This window comes from Venustampulla echinocandica (assembly GCF_003357145.1).
Source record: "Venustampulla echinocandica strain BP 5553 chromosome Unknown scaffold_1, whole genome shotgun sequence".
NCBI lineage: Eukaryota > Fungi > Ascomycota > Leotiomycetes > Helotiales > Pleuroascaceae > Venustampulla > Venustampulla echinocandica.
Genome location: NW_022474206.1, coordinates 930,470 through 951,500, shown reverse-complemented (window position 1 = coordinate 951,500; position 21,031 = coordinate 930,470). Strand labels below are relative to the sequence as shown.

Genomic DNA, 21,031 nt, shown 5'->3' with positions numbered 1-21,031 from the left:
GGTGAGAAAGAGAACAAATTAAAGGAGAGGCGAAAACAAATAGGAGGCTGTTAGGTCATCAAAATCTCTCTAGAGAATTACTCTCTCTTGAATATTAGGATAGTAGCGGTGGCACTAGCCCTGAAAATCCGCATGCCCGCCTTCATGGGCAAGCAGACCTCGACAACGGTATATGCGATAATGAGCGAGATCAAGTCTGCTATTTGAACAAAAGCCAAACAATTCAAGCACTGGGCACCTGTAAATTTAAAGCTCGCGTAGCTTAATTTCACCTATCCAAGGCTCAAGTGGTAAAAGGTGCTATACTGTAAAGATTCGCGGTCAATACCAAAATAATAAGCAAGTGAAAACGAAAGAAGAAAAGAATGACAGGAGTGGGATTCGAACCCACACCATATTACATGACCAAGAAATAAATTAGTAAAGGAAGCCTTATAAGTGACCTTTTCGTGCAGAAAATTTTCCCGCGTACCAGCAGCTTCACCCCAATTAGACGACTTCATCTATAAGCCACTAATTACATTTAGATCTCTTACCCAAGGAATATAGTATCGCTGAATGTAATACTAGTACACTGAAAGATGCGCCAAACCGCGTTAAGTAATGAATGCCTTGCTGCGTCCTCATGATTCTCCAAACTACTTACAAGAGATGATATATATATTATTCCCACGCAGTCGATATTGTTATGATACTGATCATCAGAGACAAGAAGTGGTAGGTCTCTACATGCCAATATGCCATGTAATCATCATAGGAAGAGATACCACGATAGAATTGGTGTTGCTTCAACTCGGCTATAACCAGTTTCCGACTTACACCAAGGCAGTGCAGTCATAAAAGCAATGTAGACAGAACATAAAGCTCGCCGCTTGGCGTGAATAGAAAACAGGGCAGCCAAAATTCACGGTCTAGCCTTGGGACATGGAAGAATTGAAAGGTATGGTTGATGTTCTACAGCTCTATGTAATATAAATCAGAATCCACCTTCTTAATCGAGAGATGCAAGTGCGACGATCCCTCATCGTGGCTTTTGCATACCCCCTAAGAACTCCCATTCAGAGGGCTCTTCTCATCATATACATCGCTCTCAATCTCCTGTGGATAAACCAGATCTCCTTGCTTCCGAACCTCATCCATAGCGTCCATAATCACTATACTCTCCTCCCAGGTCAACAGATCACTCTGCTTCTTCCCATCTCTCAAACACCTCGCCACTTCATCGGCCTCCCAAAACATGCCATGTCCCCAGCCCAACTCTTCCTCCCCTTTAACGCCGGGGATTTTGGGATCCTTTGGAATCGGACACTCGACCTCCTCAACTACTCCCCTCTCTCCGCCGAACATGATAACCCTGTACATAGTAGGTCTATACAGAGGGCCAAACACTTGAATTTCTCCCTTTGTGCCCTGGATCCTACAGGCAGGGCCGGCAGCTGGACTTCCTTCTCCATCCGGCGTGGTCGCTACTCTCCACGAGGAGGTCGCAATGCCCATCGTCCTCTGCTTCGGCCAGTGGCAGATAATACTCGTCAACGCGTCGGCACCCGTGTGGTATTTATCGATCGCAGCAAGAATCTTCGGCTTCTCCTTTCCGGATCCATCGGCGGGAGCTTTTTGGCACAGGTACAAGATCTGGAAAACCCAGGTCAAGGTATAAATCCCAAGATCAAGCAGCGCCCCGCCGGCCAGGTCCATGTTCACCGCGCGATGCTTATCGCTGAAGGACAGCTTCTCAGCGTCATCCGTAGACCCATTTATGCACAAGTCGGCGTTGACCTTCACGACAGTGCCTATCTTCCCCGATGTAACCAGCTCCCGAATCTTCACGCTCAGAGGGAAATAGCGCGTCCACACGGCTTCCATGAGGAACACGCCCTTCTCCTTTGCCTTTTCGACGAGGAGCCGAGCTTGTGCGGCGTTGACGGTAAAGGCCTTCTCGCAGAGAACGTTCTTCCCAGCAGTGAGACACAGCATGGCATTTTGGAAGTGGTGCGAATGCGGGGTTGCGACGTAGACAACATCGATATTCGGATCTTGTGCTAGCGCATGGTAGCTGCCATAGGCCTTTGCGGATGTGGGCGCACCAACGTCCTTGAGGAATTCGACTGCACGCGATTCCGACGAGGAGGAGGCGGCGGCGACGATAGTATGGCGCACATCGTTGACGGAGCGGGTGGCTGGGTTGGTGAGGAGGTCTTTGGCAAAGGCTGGAGCAAATGTTAGAATAGCAAGAGAAAAGCGTTGAGATGGCGATGATATCGAGATTAAGGTCGATGTTGGTGTTGGTGTTGGTGTTGGTATGGACATTTAAAAAGGGGGAAGTGGGGGAGCATGACGTACTGGTCGCGATTCCGCCTGTGGCTAGAATTCCCCAGCGCACGGTGAACGGTTCTTGTGCCATTGTGGGAATGTTCGGGGAATTGAGAAATGGATGATTGTAAAGGGTGAGATTCAGATCACAATTGCGTTTCAATGTAGGGAAATCAACGCTGTTCATACGAGGATGGGGTATATATATCGTGTTTTCTATTTACTGATGGAGGGGCTGAGGGGTAACGTAGTAACCACGAAGGTGGGGTGGTTCAGGTCCAGTTGTGGTTTATTTAGTGAGCTAATTCGGTAACCCGGTTAATTAAAAACCTCCCCAATTACGTGCGAAGTAGCTTGGAGTTTGAACAGCTAGCCTTCTATGTCTTATAGTTCCGCTTCAACGGAACTGCCCTGGATCGTCTTTGAATGTCGGCCCGTCGGCTGGAATTAGTTCTAGTTTGTCTTGGTGGGTGGTGATTAGCAATCATGCGACGCATGTTGAATGGTTCACCTCGCAACCCCTGAGCTGCGGAGAGAATAGTAGAAAATTGATAGAATGAAACTTGAACTGCTGAATAATTCCAAATCTGCGGCTATGATATACATAATATCATACACGGTTCTCGATCCAAGTACAGTGAACCCGCCCCAAGTTCTGTGTAACCCCTTACTCAGGAGTCAGAAATTATTCTCCCGAAGCTTGTCACCACTCCAAGAGAAACTTGTGTTGGGCCAAAAACCCACATTGGATATGGCCGGCTGAGCTTTGCTGGGGGAAAGGGGGCATCTTCGTGGACTGGTGGACTTGTTGGTATTGTCAATCGCACAGCTTCCATGAGACACATCGTCCCGTAGTGCCATTGACATGCACACCCTTCCAGGACAGGAGTTTTAATTCAACTGGAGGCTTGATGCTAAATCCCAAATCAATTGCCGTTGCCACTGGCCAACTGCTCGACTTCATGTCTACCGCACCAAATTCGAGAATACTATTCAACATTCAGTCTCATTAAATGAAGAGGAATATAATCCAAGGTGAAAAACTTACTCATATAAATCAAGTCTAGAACTTCCCAAGTCTAGAAATCAATGCCTCCAACCGAACTCCTCCTTGTCCGTTTTCTATTCTCATCATCATCTTAGCCTTGAAGTTTCAGAGACAGAAGATAGCCCTAGAATCATGTCCATCAACCTGATCATTTCTTTCGGGAGCAAAGAGTTAACAGCCGATCCTGAGATTTTGGTCTCCCCTAAATGCACTTCGCCGAAAATTTCAGATGACAGCTGTTTTGGTCCCATATCTAGGTTGCAGTATAAGGTATGTTCTTGCTAAATAGCTGGCTAAAGATGTCTCTCGGTATGCGCAACCAGGCTCTAACCAGTGCCCTCCATGTGCCCTAATTTTTAATGAATTAACCAAACCCGGTGAATCCTGCGGCAGGAGTGGTATCAATTCTGAAATTGCGAGGTTGGAAGCACCAGCCCCAAAAATATATTCCATAAAACCGGAGGGAGAAGGGATATTCTAGTCATTTGGTGCCGGTAGTATTCCCAGGAAATAATACTGTATATTAGTTTCATTGCCTTGAAATACTTTTGGAGCATCCTTTATAGGATCGACGATTTTGGCTTCTGGCATGTTTGAATATTTGCAGCATTCATAAAGAATTCATATACATTTTGATAGAAAGGATAATCGTCATGGACATCCTAATATGACAGTGAGATGTTGGGATCCGTGAATATTGACCTAGACTGGGGGATAGGCTTAAATTGCAGCGAAGGTAACTGAATTATGGAATCGATATAATTCGTAGTTAAGGTCTGTGGAACTACAGGCTCTGCAACCATAGAGGTTCCTGCAACATTACAAGGGCGCCAGGCTAGGGGTGCTTCTTCTGGTGAGATGAATTCCGCACTGGCACGAATAAACTGAGGTGCGCCAAAAGGAATCCCGCTCTGGCTGCAGTATCGTTAGCTATCGCCATTGTCGCGGCATATACACTTACTCGAGATCCCATGCTATATGTTCTCCATTCACACAATTGGCTTCCAAGAACCTCCGGTCGGATGGCTATGTGGCAGTAGGGGTTGGTCGAGTGTGATCTCCAGGGGGCTTGAAGGCATCCGGAAACCTGGCGCGAAGGGATCGGTTTGCTGGCCTAGATATTCACGGGGAAAATACAGCGTAGAATCTTCTCGACGTCGTTGTCCATCTTGCATGTTGATGGTTGATGTAGCTTTTGAAACGCGGATAATAACACTTTCGAACAAACCCGGATTGTCTTCCTCTCCAAATTGACAGATGGTTGATTCAATATTGGGAGATGAAGCACGAGGGGCGGGTAGCGTTTGTTGACGATGCATGAACTGCGTTGAAGAGATAAGTCGTTCTTCCTCCTCAGTACGGAACAACGTCTTACAGCGGGGAGTTTTGCTATTTAACGATAATCATTGGAATATATTTACAAGAAGTATATGTGATCACCACTCGAGCATAACCCCCTTTCTCTTCAATTGAGATGGGGCCACATTTCGGACATACCACACAGGTCTTGCTTTTGCCGTTGAAGATCATGCACATATCGATCTTTAGGCTAGCTTTAGAGAGTGACGACCAAGGGAAATCTCTTGAAAATATGGTGCATGTCGCGCCATCTTCAATAATATTTTCCCGTTTCGCAACCTTATGCACGCCAAGCAGCGGGCGGAAATGAGATTTTAACAAATTGCCAAATATCTACTCTATTGCATATTGATTAGTATCCAAGATGGTATCTAGGAGAAAAAGAAGTTGCTGTCGACTTCGTACTTACCATTACACCACTAAATCCAAATCGAAAGGAAGTTGGGATAAATGTCCCGCGAGCATGTTCCAGCATCATAGGCTGTTTGTTGTTCAATGTTTCTTTCCAGCAAGATGCGAACTCGGGTCGGTGAGTGAAGCTGGAGTGCCACAGTTGCAAGGATCTGGATCTCCCCCCATAAGTCGAGGGTCAGTCCACTGGTGGGGCCAACCACGAAGTACTTGTGCTGTCTCGGTACCGCCGTACATTAAGTGCCGGGCGAAAGTACAAGTACAGCCCCAAGTCGGGAATCCCAAAAATAGCATTGTCGTACGCCCTCACGTAGAGATCGAGTTGCCGTAGAATTAATAATCACAAAACCAGAATCAGGTCGGCCGAAGAATGCTAGTGAATGCAGGCCATGTGGCTCGCATAAAATCGTGGGGTGAAGCTAATGCTAATGCTAATGCTGATGCTAATGTCGAAGCCAACTCCATAGGTGCCTAGTACTAGTACTATATGTTATTGGGCACGGAGTACGTACTACGTAGTAATTACTTCGTATATCCATTGCCGTGGCATTCCAACCATTTCGATCCTCGTTGAGCCCCATCCCGAGCATGCTTACTCAGTATCAGAAGGATATCAAAAAGCAAATGAGGCGGGCGTGTGGGCGCCACTGGAGTGCGACCAGAGTGCGGCTGGACTTTGGACTGAGTTCTGGACCGTCTTGCTTCTCCGCGACCCGCGTGGTGCCAGGTTCAGCTGGTGGCGGAACCTTGGACAATAGAACTAACTTGTGTGTGATTGCTTAATTCTGATCGACTCCAACATATCCATCGGCAAGCCCCCGGCGTGTGAAATCATACATGTACCAGTCCTATGGTACAGGTACACGTCCTATTTTGGCCGTAGTCCGTAGGGGGGAGATCCGTTTTGGGCATGAATTCCCCCTCATTGTTGGCTCGGACCTGGCCTTACCCTCTTCTAGCAAGGGCAGAGACATTTGTTGGCAATGGCGTCGTGGCCATACCTCGTACTGTAATTGATTCACGTCGCCGAGATTCGAAGTTCGCGTCCTGGACAGCGGAGCCACGCCCGGACAGAATTCACCTTATCGCATGGATCCCATCACTAAGTAGAAGTGCTGAGAACGGGACAAAGAATCATTAGCATGGCGGGGTAGTTCGCAGCCTCAGCTGTTTCCATGATAGCGCTGGTCGCGGTGAGTCCAAGACTCCTGATTCCGAATCTCCCCAATATACCTCATACCCAGCTAACCACGTTGCCCAGTGGAGCCACGCCCGCCCAGGGCAAAGTTACCGAGTCACGGCAGATTCCGAGTGTGATGGCCTCTAGCAATGGAGTCTAAAAGCCTAAAGTGAGGACGCCTTTTGACATCCAGCGAGGCCCAGCTCGCTCCAAAAAGCCCCATCGTCCAATCCTCGCTACGTGGCAGCATCATACAAAGTCAAAATGGAAAAGAATCGAGGCCAGACTCGGGACCTACCGCGCCTCATCTGGTGATGATTGTATGTATGCACAGTCCACGTCGAGGCGCTTTACCAGATGGTGGCGTGGATCGGAGTATATCAAGCAGGGCTCTCGGTCCATCTTCGAGTGTGAAATCACCCCCTCTGACTTAGCTGTCTCATCACTACCTTGCTTCTATCGACAACTGCTTCAAGATGATATCATCTCCAAGAGCGCTAGCTTTAGCCATTGCGAGTAGCATCTACCTCGCCTCTGCCAATCCAGTTCTCAGCAATCGCCAATCACCCTCCAAGACCTTCGCTCTCCAACAGCGGACATGTCCCGAATTATGCAACCTCTCCACCAAAGGCCAGATCTTCATGGAGCCGAATTCGTTCAGCCCACCAGGTGGATGCGATAAGTTCTGTATCGGGTCGGACTGCACCCAATCCTCCGAGGTCTGCGTTTCCATGCCCTGCGGAACTGAGTTCGTTGTCTACTTCAAAGAAGTCCCAGGACTGGTGTATAAACCTGGCAACGTCCACGTCTGGGTTGGCACCACGGTGCCCACCCAGACGAATCCAGGTTCTTACCCATTTACGTCTGATTTGGGCTTTTGTTCACTTTCACCTCTGGATGGCGGCAAAACAGCCACCTGTACCATTTCGCTCGACGCTTTCACGGCCCAAACCGGCAGCGCAATCTGTCCCAGCGAGGGCACCATCAGCTACTATATTGTCACCCACGCAAGCATGCTTGACGCAACCACCGGGGTCGATGCCGGTACAGGGGAGGGCGTTGGAACCTGTATCAACCCGCTCAACAGTAATGGCAAATGCGCCCCTTGGTTTAACTACTGGTCGTTCTCCTACAAATGTGTTCTTTGCAACCCACCTGAGCCTACTACTACAACACCAACGTCAACGCCAACGCCTCCTCCGAGCTACCAATGGTGCGACATCGGTACTGCCTTTGGTTATGCTCCAGGTGCACCCAACCTGAACGGCAATCCTGTGTCCCCAGCTCTCGGGCTCAAGACCTGCAACCGCTGGGGTTGGTACTTCACACCTACATCACCCCAGCTCACTACTGGCATCAGCGGGCTGCTTGAGGTCGGCGCTGGTCAAAACGACATCAGTAAGGCCACCGAAGTTGGAAAATTCACGGCCAAGCTCTCAGGCAACACCGTCACCGTAACATACACGCTATACAGCGGCGATGGACCGAACACGGCGGGATTCTACGACCTGAGCGAGGTGCACATCTACGCGTCCTGCACCAAGCCAACGACCTGCGCGCCGGGCCAGTATACCTATAACAGTGGTGGATTGACTGGCACAACGGATCAGACGTTGACAGCCAATATTCAAGTCGGTACCTGCAGCAGTTACTGGCTCATCTTCCACGCTGGGGTCAGTCAGCGATTCTTGTCCACCGACACGTGCTCAACTGCAGCTACTTAAATTGTAAGTGTATGCGGAAGCGGGGCATTGGATATTTAAATGAACTTCATCGTTGGGGTGTTTGCCTTCGAACAAATTGATGGATCGAAAAAAAGTGTGTTCTTTCGCACTCCTTATGACTTATATGACGTATATTAATAAAAATAACATAATGTTTGGTGAACCTTCTCTTGGCCACGAATTCTCAATACTTGTTGTTTGTCTTTCCCAGAGTAAGGCTGCGGAGGTTGGGTTTAGAGTTCCTATGAAAATGCGGTACGGGAACACGGATATTTAGAAAAATGACTGGCTTTAAGAAAGCTTATCCACAAGTTTCAATTAATTCGTCAACCGAATACATTCCTACATATTGGTGTACAGTATCCCAGAACACTGCGGGGCACACTACCCATGCATCCTTGTAGGCCCCCCGATGGTATATGTTTGTTATGTTGAAACAACACAAGACTGCTGGAAGTTTTCTACTAGGGTAGACTGAATAGCATCGTTATCTTAACGCTGGAGTATTGTTGATTCTTGTCCAGAGTTCCTATCCATAGCAGACTAGACTAAAATTGATCTATTCTCGACAAGCATCGTCTGATGATACAAAAGCACCTGCGGGTACTATAACGAGACAATTGGAGGTTTGTTCATGATCAATATATTAATATCAACTATCATCAAGCCGCGAAGGATGGCAAAATCGGCGCTCTGAAAAAATTGATTCCCAAGTAAAAAAGACATTATCAAAGTGGCACGAATCCAAGAAACAAAATACGACACCGCTCCACTGCACGCGAACCTACAGTCATATCCAAGTCACAAGTGATCCACCCGAGAGTTCTCGAAAGGGCTCGGTGCTGCATAAAACAATAACTTACCCAAGAATACAGAGCATAGTTGGAGAGGAACTACAAAGATTAGTGCTCTCGAGGGCGCAAAGAGTTTACCGTAGAAAACAGTGGGGCCTAGTCAGCAAGCGCACTTTAAACAAGCTGAGTGAGCACCAAAAGTGCTATCTCTAACTGTATTCACGGCCAAGAATTCCGGGAGGAGCAATAGGGCAGTCTCAAACGTCGGACCATGGCACATCCCCACCGTTGGAGATGACAAATTGCGAGCGGGTATCTCACCTGGAACATTTTGAGCATTATGTGGCATGATAAGAGATAAAGGGTTGACGCGATCTATAAAAAGGGTGGGCTCGTCAGCAAGCGTACATTGAAACAAGTTGGGTGAGACAACCAACCATCACTTTCCCAACATGGTCTGAGGTTCAGTCTTAGTAGGAGCAACCAGCTCAACTCCCAAGACTTCCCATCACAACTGTCCAGTAGGAGTAAAAGGACCGTCTCAACTGCCTGAGCAGGGTGTATCACGACCAAATTGGGTAAGGAGCAGAATGGGAGCGGGGGTCTCACCTTTCAATGTGTGCTAGTGTGTGAGTTTCTCGAGAGCTAAAAATGGTCCCGCTCGTCAGCGACATGAAAAGGCTGAGTGAGAGAGGCAAAATTATATTAAGTAGGTCAAAGGTTCAGTCTTAGTAGGAGCAAGCAGCTCAACTCCCAAGACCTCCCCGCGAGGTTCAGTCTGTCAGTGGGAGCAACCAGCTCAACCAGCCTAGGACATCCCCATCACCACTATTCAGTAGGAGCAAAGCTCAACTGCTTGAACAGGGTGTACACACAACCATGGGATACAAAGTGCCGTGGGCGGGTCTCTCACCTTGAGTGTGTGTTTTTATCAAACATTGATAATGAGTGTGATGTGGACTCGAAAGTCTCCACCTGAAAAGAAAACCCGACTCGTCAGCAAGGTGAAACGGCTGAGTGAGAGAAGGCAAGCTGCCAGACCCAATCCGGTTTGAGGTTCAGTCTTAGTAGGAGCAAGCAGCTCAACTCCCAAGACCTCCCCTGCGAGGTTCAATCTTCGACGGGAGCAACCAGCTCAACCAATCTAGGACATCCCCATCACCACTGTTCAGTAGGAGCAGAGCTCAACTGCTGGAACATGGCGTACGCAAGTGTTTAGTAGGAGCAAAGCTCAACTACAGTTCTCAGTAGGAGCAAAGCTCAACTACAGTGTTCAGTAGGATCGAGCTCAACTGCCTGAACAGAGCGCACACAAGGGTTCAGTAGGAGCAAAGCTCAACTACCTGAACAGGGCGTACACAAGTTTGCAACCGGACTGGGTCCAACAGAATGCTGAGCGGGTCTCTCACCTTGGATTTGTGTGCATGCGCGTGACATGACGTAGAGAAAGCCACCCTCAAGGTGGCTTGCGAAGGCTGACCTGAATGACGGGGTCATCAGAAAGGGAACTTGACGAGTGGTGGTGTGACGAAGAATAGAAGTTGGAGTGGAAGGGGAGTGGAAGGGGAGTGGAAGAGGAGTGGAAGAGGAGTGGAAGAGGAGTGGAAGAGGAGTGGAAGAGGAGTGGAAGAGGAGTGGAAGAGGAGTGGAAGTGGGAAGTGGATCCGATGCGAGATGCGCGATGATGGGTGCAGCAATGGATGCGATGATGGATGAAATGTAGAAGTGGAGAAGAAGACAATACTGGATGAAGGTGGTGGTGCTTCGTCCTGAAGGCTTCGTTGTTACGAAAAAGCAGAAGGTGAGCGGAGATGGGGGATGGTAAAAGTATTTATGCACCCCTAGCCACTGGCTCCGTGATTGCGTCGCGCGCAATCAGTAGCCGGCTGGCCAATAGAAAAAATGCGCTGTTGCGCGCAGTGCTGCGCGAGTTCGAGTGTGCATCGGGGGTCCTTTTTTCCATTGGCTGTTCCGGAATAGGTATGGCGTGTCCTCTGTCCCGTAGCGTAATCAGACCCAGACGTTGCTGCCGGTTCTGATATTCAGTTTGTGTTTGGGTTTGAGTTTGAGCCTGGTGCAAATGGCGCGAATGGGCGGTGGTGTTGTCGAATTCCCAAACAGGAAGGGGGAAGTGGTTGCCGAAGCGATGCTGCACATCAGGGGTAATCTGTGCGACTTGACCCGAAAGAGCATATTTAGCGAGAGATCGCCCGCCAAGTCGGCGCCACCCGTATGCCCTGACCCATGTTGAGCATGCTGACAAAGCCTAAGATTGCCCTCAATCAATCGAGGATATTACTGGCTTCCATCTATTCGGGCCGGCATGGCCCAACTTACTAGTTCAAGTAATTTCGCACGACACCTCCACCCAAATATTCCCGGCCTACCGTGTCGCATCTAATTGATACTGGAAAACGTCTTACATTACGCAGATCCGATACCATCATGGCATCGACCATGGTCCAAACCGCGCAGGTCTACAAACGCGAGTGCTATTCCAAGCTAACGCCATCCAATAGCGAACTAAATGTGCTTTCACAGTTCCTTCGCTCACATGTGAATAAAATTGTGTAGGGATTTGGATCCACGCTTCTTCTACAAGAGACCCACCTTATTGTACTTAGTATGTATCTACATAGACTTCTGCAACATTCACGAGTCCGCCAAATGCCTCTCGAGGATGCCGATTCTGTCCGCATTTGTCCAGCGGCCAGGGCAGATCGTGTCCGCGATGATACAATGCATTGCCGACTCGACGATCGCAGAGCGGTTGATACCGCGCTGTTGCATCGCAAGAGAGTGAACTGCTCAAATACCAGGATAACAAATTTGTGCATGTGTGGGAGATGGATAAGTAGCTGTATTAAGGAAGCTGCATTTGCATCAAGTTGGAGAGGAGGAAAATGGAACGCGGCCATGGCGATTCATTTGTCTTGCTTGAGCCCAGAAATTGGATGGATTGACGCTGTCAGTATTAACAAGCACGAGACTTTGGATATAAAAGCTAAACTGCACTAAGAATATTAGAATGAAACTGGATTTATGTGTTGGAAGGTGGGAAAGAAAATGTGCATACAGTCCAGAAAGTGCCTAATTGTAGCAGCAGATGCTCAGCAAATGTATCCAACAGTAAAAGCAGTCAAGGAGCTCGATGAACCCCAGTAATGGAAATGCACCATGCTTCTTGAATATACAATCTGCGTGGAGTGGCTCTTGATCGTTTGCTGCAGAATTTGCCTACAATGATGCTGGATGTGCTCCCTCCATTATATGCATTATTCATTTGCATGCACACTGCAATTTTACTTTCAACATACCACCGATGATACCCCCGAATTCAACACCATAAGCAGGCAGTGCCTATTTATATAAAGAAGGTGCAATTACCCTAGAGAGGGCTCGGTGCGATTACACGGTATCCACTCTTACGGTGGCGTTTAACGGTGTCTGGTAATGTATTATTCAGACTCAGAGGCAGATGGCTATCAATTTCCCGCCCATTATATTTATGCCTTGGGCGGTAACTTAAAATATCCTGCTCTGTTATCTATTTTGCAAGGAGTGGGTAAGCGATAGTATATTTAGTTTATTCTCATAATCATCAATGTATACAAAGCTCTATTAATGGTTAATTGATTGGGTACTTAAGGGTTCCGTCGTAGGTCTAGAAATTCTCCCACAGCGGTGACGTCCTCCACTCCCCTGGAGCTTCTTCGCCTGAGGTACTGAATTTGACTCTATTTCGTCTCAATCTGAGACTAAAAGCCCTTACATATAGTTGTGGAGCTTGTGATTGCGGGAGACGACTCTTTTTCGACACCTGTATTGGCAAGTGGTGGGGAACATTCTAGCATATTATATGTATATTAACAGCTGGCAGGATAAAACCCAATTACAACAACAGACCAAAAACTGCAGTTTAAAGGTCCTAGTGCTGAAGCTTCGATAATACTCGATGTTGACATACGTTTATATCCAGGCGCTCCAACAAGGTGCAAAAGTTAATGCTGAGCTGGTCGGGGAGTTCGTTCCTGGAGAGGGCTGTTGGGATGGTTGTGGCACTGGCCTGTTCTGAACCATCATGTTGATACTCCCTACACAGCGGTTCCTCAAGAGCAGGCCGAGCAGCTCTGAAGGTCTTGATATGATATTCCTTTCAACTTCCAATTCGGGTTACAAAAATGATTAACTTCCTATATCTTAACTCAAAAGGGACTACATATAGTCCCTTGAAGCATTATACAACCACATCACTACAGCCTGTCAGGAACCTGAAAGCCTGGTTTCGATAAATTAGGAATGGAAAGAGTACCACAGACAATGCGCAAAAGAACTTGTGCATTGTTCAATGTGCAGCCCATGAGAATATCTTTCCATCTGCGCCACCTATTTCCATGGGATGAATGGGAATCGTAGGAGCGGGTTGCACGGCCACCTTAAGTCGGTCAGTCCACTGTTATGCACGGGATTTTAAATAAGATAAACATAGTATTACGGAATGTCACCGTATGTTGCTGTTTTGGACAAGGTTTTATTACAGTACTCAAATCTGAAGGTAAAAATGTCCCAAAGCTTTTAGTTTGCTGTTAGTTATGCTGGCTCATTGCTGGGTAAACCATCCGATGTTGCGACAGCTTTATCACCGTTCGGAGGTTAAGATGGAATTGAATATTGTAAGGATAATAATACATCATATCCTACTATAATCCTAGAAGTCGCTCTGTGTTGTCGAGAGATCTAGAATCATTTGACCCTTTGAAATGTAATCAAGTATCTTTAGAAGTTTAAAAGCTACACCATGAAAAGATTATGTGATTTTTTCAAGATATCTTGGACTGATTAACCCGTTAAAATACAATTGAATGATATACTAAATATTTTCTAAGAGGAGGAGCGAGAACATCTAGCACAACACCACCCACGCCCTCATTTCATTATCCGTCCGTTTCTACCCCACGTAGCTGCCCCTGAGCAGCTCAGCGCATTCTCACCCGCAAATTTATATACTCGACCTACAACGCAACATAGAATGTCAGAAGGGTTCTCGATACAATGCGTGGGGGTTTTACCCTGGGGTAGTTACGTGCGGTAACATCAGGTGGGGCAACGGCGTGCCGTCCTCTCTCCTATTGAGGTGTCGAACTCTCCTATGCAGCCCAGCAATCTGTAGTAATTGTGAGCAACGATGCCTAAAGGGATATGGAGGGAATAAAAACATACCACCCGCAACATCTCTCTTCTCTGCCGCTCAGCGGCGGCACGGCGCATTCGCACCCGCATATTAACATATTCGCCCTAAAAACCAACATGGTATGTGAGAAGGGGTAGTAGATTTAATACGAGGGGACATAATCTGGGGTACTAACGTTGGGGACGACCCCATCGGAGCGGCGGTGGGCGGGGCCTGACTGAAATCCAGCATTATCGTTAGCTACCTCATTGCCAGCTCAAAGGTGAGAAGACCAACCATCGCGAGGGGGGCCGGGGACGGAGACGGTGGTGGTGGAGAGGGGAGGAGAGGGCCTAGTAGGTTTCCTGCTCTCCTCTCCACCTCATTTGTTTTGTATAACTTCGTTCAATGTTCGCACCGACCGGGCCTGGGGGTCGTAACAGTGACCACGAACTATATAGATCAGTAACTTCCCTACTCCCCACTCAGAGTGGCAACTTACAAGACACCTCTCTGCCCTTCAAGATACCAACGAGCAAGTCACGGAGGACGTTGTGTCCCTTGCACAAATGTGTAAAGCGATCAATATTGGGTTTTGAGGTTGTGGCGGGGCTGGTATAGATATTGAGATTGATGTTAAAGGTGAGGCTGAAGCGGATGATGGGGGTGATGGGGGTGACGATTGAAAGAGATAAATTTGGAGGAGAGAAGGGGATGGAGAGACGAAGCGCAGCTGAGAGCGAGATGAGACAGACCTAGTTATGATAGAATTGAAGGCACCACCTAGGTGTAATAACTATTGTAAATAACTCATCGAGACTAGAACATTGCCGTGGATTTTGGGGTTGGCGACCGCGGAAGGCGCGACGGTGGGCTGTTTCCTACCGAGGGGGCTATATAGGGCAGTACTCGCCCAGTCCATTTCAAAAATCCCTCCCCAACCTTTCTCCATCTCCAGCTCCAACTCCAGCTCCAACTCCAGCTGCAACTCCCACTCGCTCGGCGCCCCCGCCCCCATGGCTGGAAACGCCCACCGCCGCTCCCACCCACGGGTGGGAGCCGAGAAGCAGGCAAGGAGGAGGAGGGAGGAGGAGAGAGCCGCCGAGCTCTCTGTAAGTTGCAAATCCACTGAGACATTGACGCATAGTTACTTACACTTGCTGTAGATGGCCCTAACGGGCATTGCCTTGGTGAGTCAGCTCACGCAACTCCGTGGCAGAGAAGTTGCTGTCGCTAACTAATTTAATGTAGTTTGTTGCGTGGGCTGTGGCCCTGTACGTTTGGTCGGCCTTCGGGTCGTGAACGGTTGTGTTAGGGTCTTCTTTTTTTTGCAAATTTTTTCTTCATCCTGAAAAGGAAGTAAAAAAAATATGGGGATAATTATTTGTGTTGCGGGGTTGCTCTGTTGCTGTGTTTTGTTGCGGGTGTCGTGTTTTTTGGGAGAAGGGGAGGGGGGAGACGAGATGTTTGCTGCTTTGCTATATTTTTTAAAGAAATGATGAAGATGCCCCATTCTCGGGCATGGGTCTTGGACCACACTGGTGGGCCGTGAACTAACACTCAAATTTCCTCCATATCCTCCAAATCATCCAGCATGGGGAACTCACCAACCTCAACTCTCTCAGGCCTCACAAACACGCCAAATTTGCCATCCCCTTCCTTCCCCCAATATCGCTTGCCCCCTAAGCTGCCATCATTCTTCCCCACTGGCTCATCAAATTTCACCCCGACCCACTGCCCAAGACCGCCATCCCCTGTCTCCTTAGCAATCTCCTCCACCTCCCCAACATACATAACAGCCCCTCTCCTGGTATCATCACCGCCAACTCTGCATCGTTTCCCGACTTCTATTCCACGATCAGAGATATCTTTTGCGTAGGAGGCAAGGCGGGCTTCGATGATCGAAGGCGCGGCAGGGTCAAAGCGGCCGAGCTTGTTGGCTTTTTTCCAGGCGAGCACACTATCGGTTTTAGTCTCGTAAATAGCTGTTGGGAGGGTGTATTTTTCGACTTTGGACGCGTCGTTATAGTTTGGTCGGAGCCCTGGGGGACGGATATCTGTTACCTGAAGGTAAGGACAGCGGATTAGCCTGGATGTCGATAGGAGAGAAATGTGTGTAGATGAGCAACAACAATAAAGAATAGTGGAAAGCTCTGGTGTTGTGTGGGTATTGTAAGCATAAAATAGAGGACTGGTAGGGATCCAGGTATCTGAAATGAGGACAGTATCGATAATAAGGAAGGCGGCGGCAAGGATGTAGAAAGCGAGATGGGACATCGAAAAGCAATTAGTCGATACCCATTTAGTTATGATTTACACCCTAGACTTGAAGAGCCTCTCGGCTAACTACCAATTGAGGGTTGATATACATCTAGTTCTATACAAGTAGTCTAGGCGGCGGGAAGATCTTGTCTACCCCTGACGGACATCATCAAAAGGATGTGATCTATAGCCGAGTTTGGCCATACTGTGACAATTCACTTTTTATCGCTATCGGCCATGAGGCTTAAGGGAGTATTTTAGTACTAGGTTGTATTTCGGAGATAAAATTCTAGGAAGTGACTCGACTAACAGTCCAATATACACTGGGCCATCAAGGCCGAATTTAATCCCTCTGCATCTCGCAGCTAGTCTCTGCTCAGTTCTAGCACGCGTGGAAGCCACTTGCCTCGACCTAGTTAGAGTGTATGCTATTCGGCCCATCACTTGATATGAGCCGTCGCAATGAACACGTTTAGGTTTGAATCTTGTCTGGAGAGCCGCGACGTGCCTCGGCCGGAACAGAAAGACTTTGCGCTGGGACACCTCGGTCGCAGCGCTAATTGTACGTGTATGTCAGACATATGCGAAGCTACTTGCTTGCATCATATCCATGGGCCAATCACTCCACGGTAATACTCATGCCGTCCGTAGGTTTGCAAAGAGCATGCTTGCACCAGACCGCTCGGTGGTGCGTGCACCATGTATCTATTTACAGACTTCGGAACAGCATGATAGTTCGTTCGAACAGCTACGGAAAGCCCGTAAGACCTAGCTCCTAAAGTCTCCCTCAGGGGGATCTTGTTTAGACACAGCCACTAAACGCTGCATCGCCCTGGCATGTGAACTGAACACTGAAAGCAAGCAGATCCAGTCACAGAGGAAAAAGTGCGGATTGAAAAATTCTCAGCGGAACTTACCAGAATCTCGGCGTAGGGTGCCAAAGGGAAGGCGGATAATTGCGTATTCTCCTCGTCCGCGGCCTCAATAGGCGTGGACTGTTGGCCGCCAAGTTTTAGCACCAGCCTCTGTGACAACGGCGGGATGCCCGTGACGGGCTCTAGTTTCGCCTTCAGCTGCCCAATGGTCCATGACGGGGTGATACGCCGCTCTGAAGAGGAGTTTTCCGAGGCGATGAGAAGAGGAATATCGCCCGCTGTTTGCATGGCCATGGTGGGAAAGGGGGATGTGGGTGCTGGCGTTGAGGTTGAGGTTGATGGTTGATGGTTGATGGTTGTGGTTGTGGTTGGTTTTGAAACGAAATTGCAGGTGCTGTGCTTGCTGGTGCACTGTCCTAGATGTGCGAGGCTGGAGAATGGCCTTGGACTGGCTATTACTATGGCTGCTCTTAGCGGGAAACTGATTCTGTGCCTGTTCAAGGTGGTTTTTGCAATCTGGTAGTGTGGAACCTTATAATAACAGGATGGTATGCTTGATTGTACCCGGCCACAAACTTATTAAGGGTTGTTAAGGCTCCGAAGGCCCAAGCCCAATACAGCCTAGCGGCATCATATCGGCCCATAGCATCACCTCAATTGAACCACGATAGCAACAACAGCGGCAACCTGGAATTGTTCTTAAAGGCTGCAATTAATATCATACGAATAGATCATATAGACCCAACTCCGTGGTCGCCCCATCGCTGGATCTGAAATCGACCATATCTCTTGGCCGGTTACAAACCGCGAAGTCCGAAGTCCTTGAGAGTAGCGACAGGCCGCCTTCTCGAGTCGAAGCTCTCCAGTGGAGGCCCATCCGAGGTTCCACAGCCATCAGCTATGCGCCACGACATCACACCTGCAGATACACCATGAGATGAGTCTGTACATATTTGGGTGTACAGCGCCAGGTACGACAGCACATGTGTTACGAGGTACGGGGTACAAGCACGAGAGCGATGATGTCCCTTCCCGCGGGCCGACCCAGCATGTTCCAGAGCCGTATTTCTATATTCTCCCACGTTGGCATCGACGTCGACGTCGACGCCAACAAGAAACACCGCACCACGTCTCCTTCTTGGTTCCTCATGTGTTGTCCATCGCATTTACAAGAATGTCATGCTACGATGACAGCAGGAGAATGGGCATGAACATGAGCAACGAGCATGAAGGACGAGTGGGACAATGAATGGCACGACCGCGAGCACGAGCCTGTGCTGCAACGCCGTTGTCGAGATACTTCCTCTGGAGTCTCTTCGTCGGCCTCCAGTTTCACCTCCCGCTCCAGCCTCCAGCCTCTGGCGCTCTGACGACGCAAGGCTTACTTAGTCCGCCTCAATTGGTCAATGCCCGTTTGCACAGCTACGGCGGTAAGAGCATCGATTGGTGCATCGGGAGGTAGCATATGAAAAAAAGCACGAAGTAATTGTTCGATCGACCGAAGAGCCCTGCGCTCGAGGTTGGACGTCTTCCTCGAATCCCCAACTTTAAGTTCCTAAGTGCGCTAAGCTGGTCCATCCGCAGGAGCCTGTTTGACAAGCGGAAGTTGGGGCTAACATGCCGGAGGTTCTGTATCTAGGATGCAAAGTCTTCCCGGGTTTTGCGACGCGGGTTTCCAGAATCCCATCTGCTATGCCTCACCGCTCAAACAAGGCATGGGTCCTGAGACGGCGTGGCAGCCCTGCGCGCCATCTCCACCCACCAGGTCCGTCTTCCGAGGCTTTTCTTTGTGAGATCTTCCTGGCCAGCATTCGCACGAGATCTGCTACCGAAAACTGTCCTAGCATCGCGCGCCCATAACCAATGTCGAGGCAGTGATCGCGGTTTTATCCTGATTTTGGCGATCCAAATTGCTCTTCCCCCTGGGAATTCTCCGCCACAACAATCACCATTGTGCGCCCAAGAGCAAACGGACAAGGGCACACGTGGACGGGATTTAACGGCAGGGCACTGCCTATATGCAAATTACCATTTCGGCGACGCTTTTGTTTGACGCGCTGCTAGGTGCTGAGAACAATGGCAGCACGGCCACGTCTATTAATGCGGTTCTTGTCATGTACACCATCGGCCCTGTAAAAGAATGCTCTCGAAGACGCGTTTGGCGATCGACCGCCGGACCATCTCATAGCCGAACTGGCACTCGGTGAGCTTGATCGCAGTCATGGCTTGAAAGAACGTGCCACAGGGAGTTTCTAGCGTTCCCGTCACATATGATCGATGCCACCGGGATAAGTCTTAAAGCCAATAGGGCTTTATGTTTGTCATAATCTCCCCAGCCAGAACTCATTCCAGCAAGCTCGTGTTTCTATGCCGGCCTTTAGAGTTCTCACGCACTGTCGATTCATGGATCTCAAGGATGCCTGGAGTAGACGTGTTTTGCAACAGCCTTCCGGCTCGAAGTTTTCGATGATCCGCTGTAGCCAACCCTGTCTCACATGACTGGAGTTTTTACACCGCCAAATGTGAGAACCCGGTGCTGAATCGACAGAGCACATAATCATTCTGGAATTATCTGCTTGGTTGTTGATACGTCGGCTTGACTCGGTGCAAACGAAGAACGAGCAGCTTCGAAAGTTTAGGGCAGACGACCCAACATTGTATTGCTTCGTTCGGGCATCAAGGTCCGAGCTATCCTCGGGCTCGAGTCGTCACCGAATACTAGCAGAGGGGCTTGTTGGGTTCGCCTTCAGCCACACGGCAAGCAATTAGGGTGGCTTGCGAACTTTCCCACCGGCTAGAAACGACGAAGATCGTGGTTCATGAGTAGTGTACTGCAAGCCATGAAGATCATTGTTCTTGATCCCGGCCCACTTGGACTTGGTACCTACCCTGGCCCTTGACGAACTGACCGCTAATTTCTGGGTCCGGCCCAGCAATCCAAGATCTGAATTATTTGGTTATTATGCTGACTGGATAGATGGAACCCAGCCCATGAATCCTCGTAATGGGGAGGATTAAGCTTCATCCCAATGTGTCCCGAACAGTGAACAAGAAGTGCTCCGGATGTGATGTTCTGATTGCGCACAGACGCCCGCCAAAACCGTCTTGAGGGGTCGCACCGGAGTCTGAGGATTATATAAGAGTTTCAACTTATCCACGCCTGGTTTCAACCGAGTTTGCAGCGACCTACACCTTCACTGCGCCGTCGTCGAAGAGCCCAAGATGGCCAAAGCCTCTATCCCGTTCCTGTTCATGCATGAATTCGTGGCCGCGCCCAAGCACCCCTTTTCTCAGAACTTATGAAGGCACCCCTGTTCCTCCCCCCCCACCATAGACAGCCCACTCCACCTGCATTGCGCATCCTCCCGACAGTCGGTCCAGCTCAACCCATGCAGGAGCTGGAGATCGTGAATTCGAACTTGTTCCTTGTCTCTTCTCACCCGTCAAGCACAAGTAGATGTATTGTTCCGTTGGCGCTGGTCTTTTCTTCTACTCTCGTCTCATGTACCGCGATTGGTTAGACTTCAGACCACTATTGCCAATCATCTTGATAGCTGTGATGATCTACGCGAGCCACACACTTGCTCTGTGAAGCCCTGAAAAGGAACACTGTCCTCGTCGGAAGTAGCTCAAATCGTCTCAAAATTATTCCTGCGGAGTAGCGCCTGAAGCAACCAGATCCAGAAGTCTTCTTCCTGCAGTTGTTTCACATCAGCAACTTTACCAAAATTTTCAAGAGGGTCGTCCGGTCTTTAAGCTTCCTCTTAAAGTACTAGCATCTCAACAGAAGGGCAAACTGATAATAAGTCTCGAGTATCGTTTAATCGGAACCTCCTATCGACAAGGAGAGCAATACTCGACCAGATCTGCCCATCGACGAGATCCCTACGGACCG

The 21,031-nt window shown here is 48.9% G+C and overlaps 5 protein-coding genes across 5 annotated transcripts; 2 read left to right on the top strand and 3 right to left on the bottom strand.

Annotated features, from left to right (window-relative positions):
• Window positions 1-1,044: 1,044 nt before the first annotated feature.
• BP5553_02847 (putative Trans-1,2-dihydrobenzene-1,2-diol dehydrogenase) lies at window positions 1,045-2,404 on the bottom strand (the record flags this gene model as incomplete). The annotated part of the gene is made up of 2 exons (XM_032011470.1): window positions 1,045-2,210; window positions 2,344-2,404. 2 exons carry the CDS (start codon window positions 2,402-2,404, stop codon window positions 1,045-1,047), a joined length of 1,227 nt encoding a protein of 408 aa, XP_031871163.1.
• A 1,619-nt stretch (window positions 2,405-4,023) lies between these two features.
• On the bottom strand, window positions 4,024-4,680 carry BP5553_02846 (uncharacterized protein; the record flags this gene model as incomplete). The annotated part of the gene is made up of 2 exons (XM_032011469.1): window positions 4,024-4,276; window positions 4,355-4,680. The coding sequence occupies 2 exons, from the start codon at window positions 4,678-4,680 to the stop codon at window positions 4,024-4,026; spliced, it is 579 nt and encodes a 192-aa protein (XP_031871162.1).
• Window positions 4,681-6,787: 2,107 nt separating this feature from the next.
• On the top strand, window positions 6,788-8,035 carry BP5553_02845 (uncharacterized protein; the record flags this gene model as incomplete). Its single annotated transcript, XM_032011468.1, has 1 exon — window positions 6,788-8,035. One exon carries the CDS (start codon window positions 6,788-6,790, stop codon window positions 8,033-8,035), a length of 1,248 nt encoding a protein of 415 aa, XP_031871161.1.
• A 6,980-nt stretch (window positions 8,036-15,015) lies between these two features.
• Window positions 15,016-15,301, top strand: BP5553_02844 (uncharacterized protein; the record flags this gene model as incomplete). The annotated part of the gene is made up of 3 exons (XM_032011467.1): window positions 15,016-15,111; window positions 15,166-15,189; window positions 15,251-15,301. 3 exons carry the CDS (start codon window positions 15,016-15,018, stop codon window positions 15,299-15,301), a joined length of 171 nt encoding a protein of 56 aa, XP_031871160.1.
• A 258-nt stretch (window positions 15,302-15,559) lies between these two features.
• BP5553_02843 (Cap-Gly-containing protein) lies at window positions 15,560-17,430 on the bottom strand (the record flags this gene model as incomplete). The annotated part of the gene is made up of 2 exons (XM_032011466.1): window positions 15,560-16,063; window positions 17,179-17,430. The coding sequence occupies 2 exons, from the start codon at window positions 17,428-17,430 to the stop codon at window positions 15,560-15,562; spliced, it is 756 nt and encodes a 251-aa protein (XP_031871159.1).
• Between the last annotated feature and the right edge of the window lie 3,601 nt (window positions 17,431-21,031).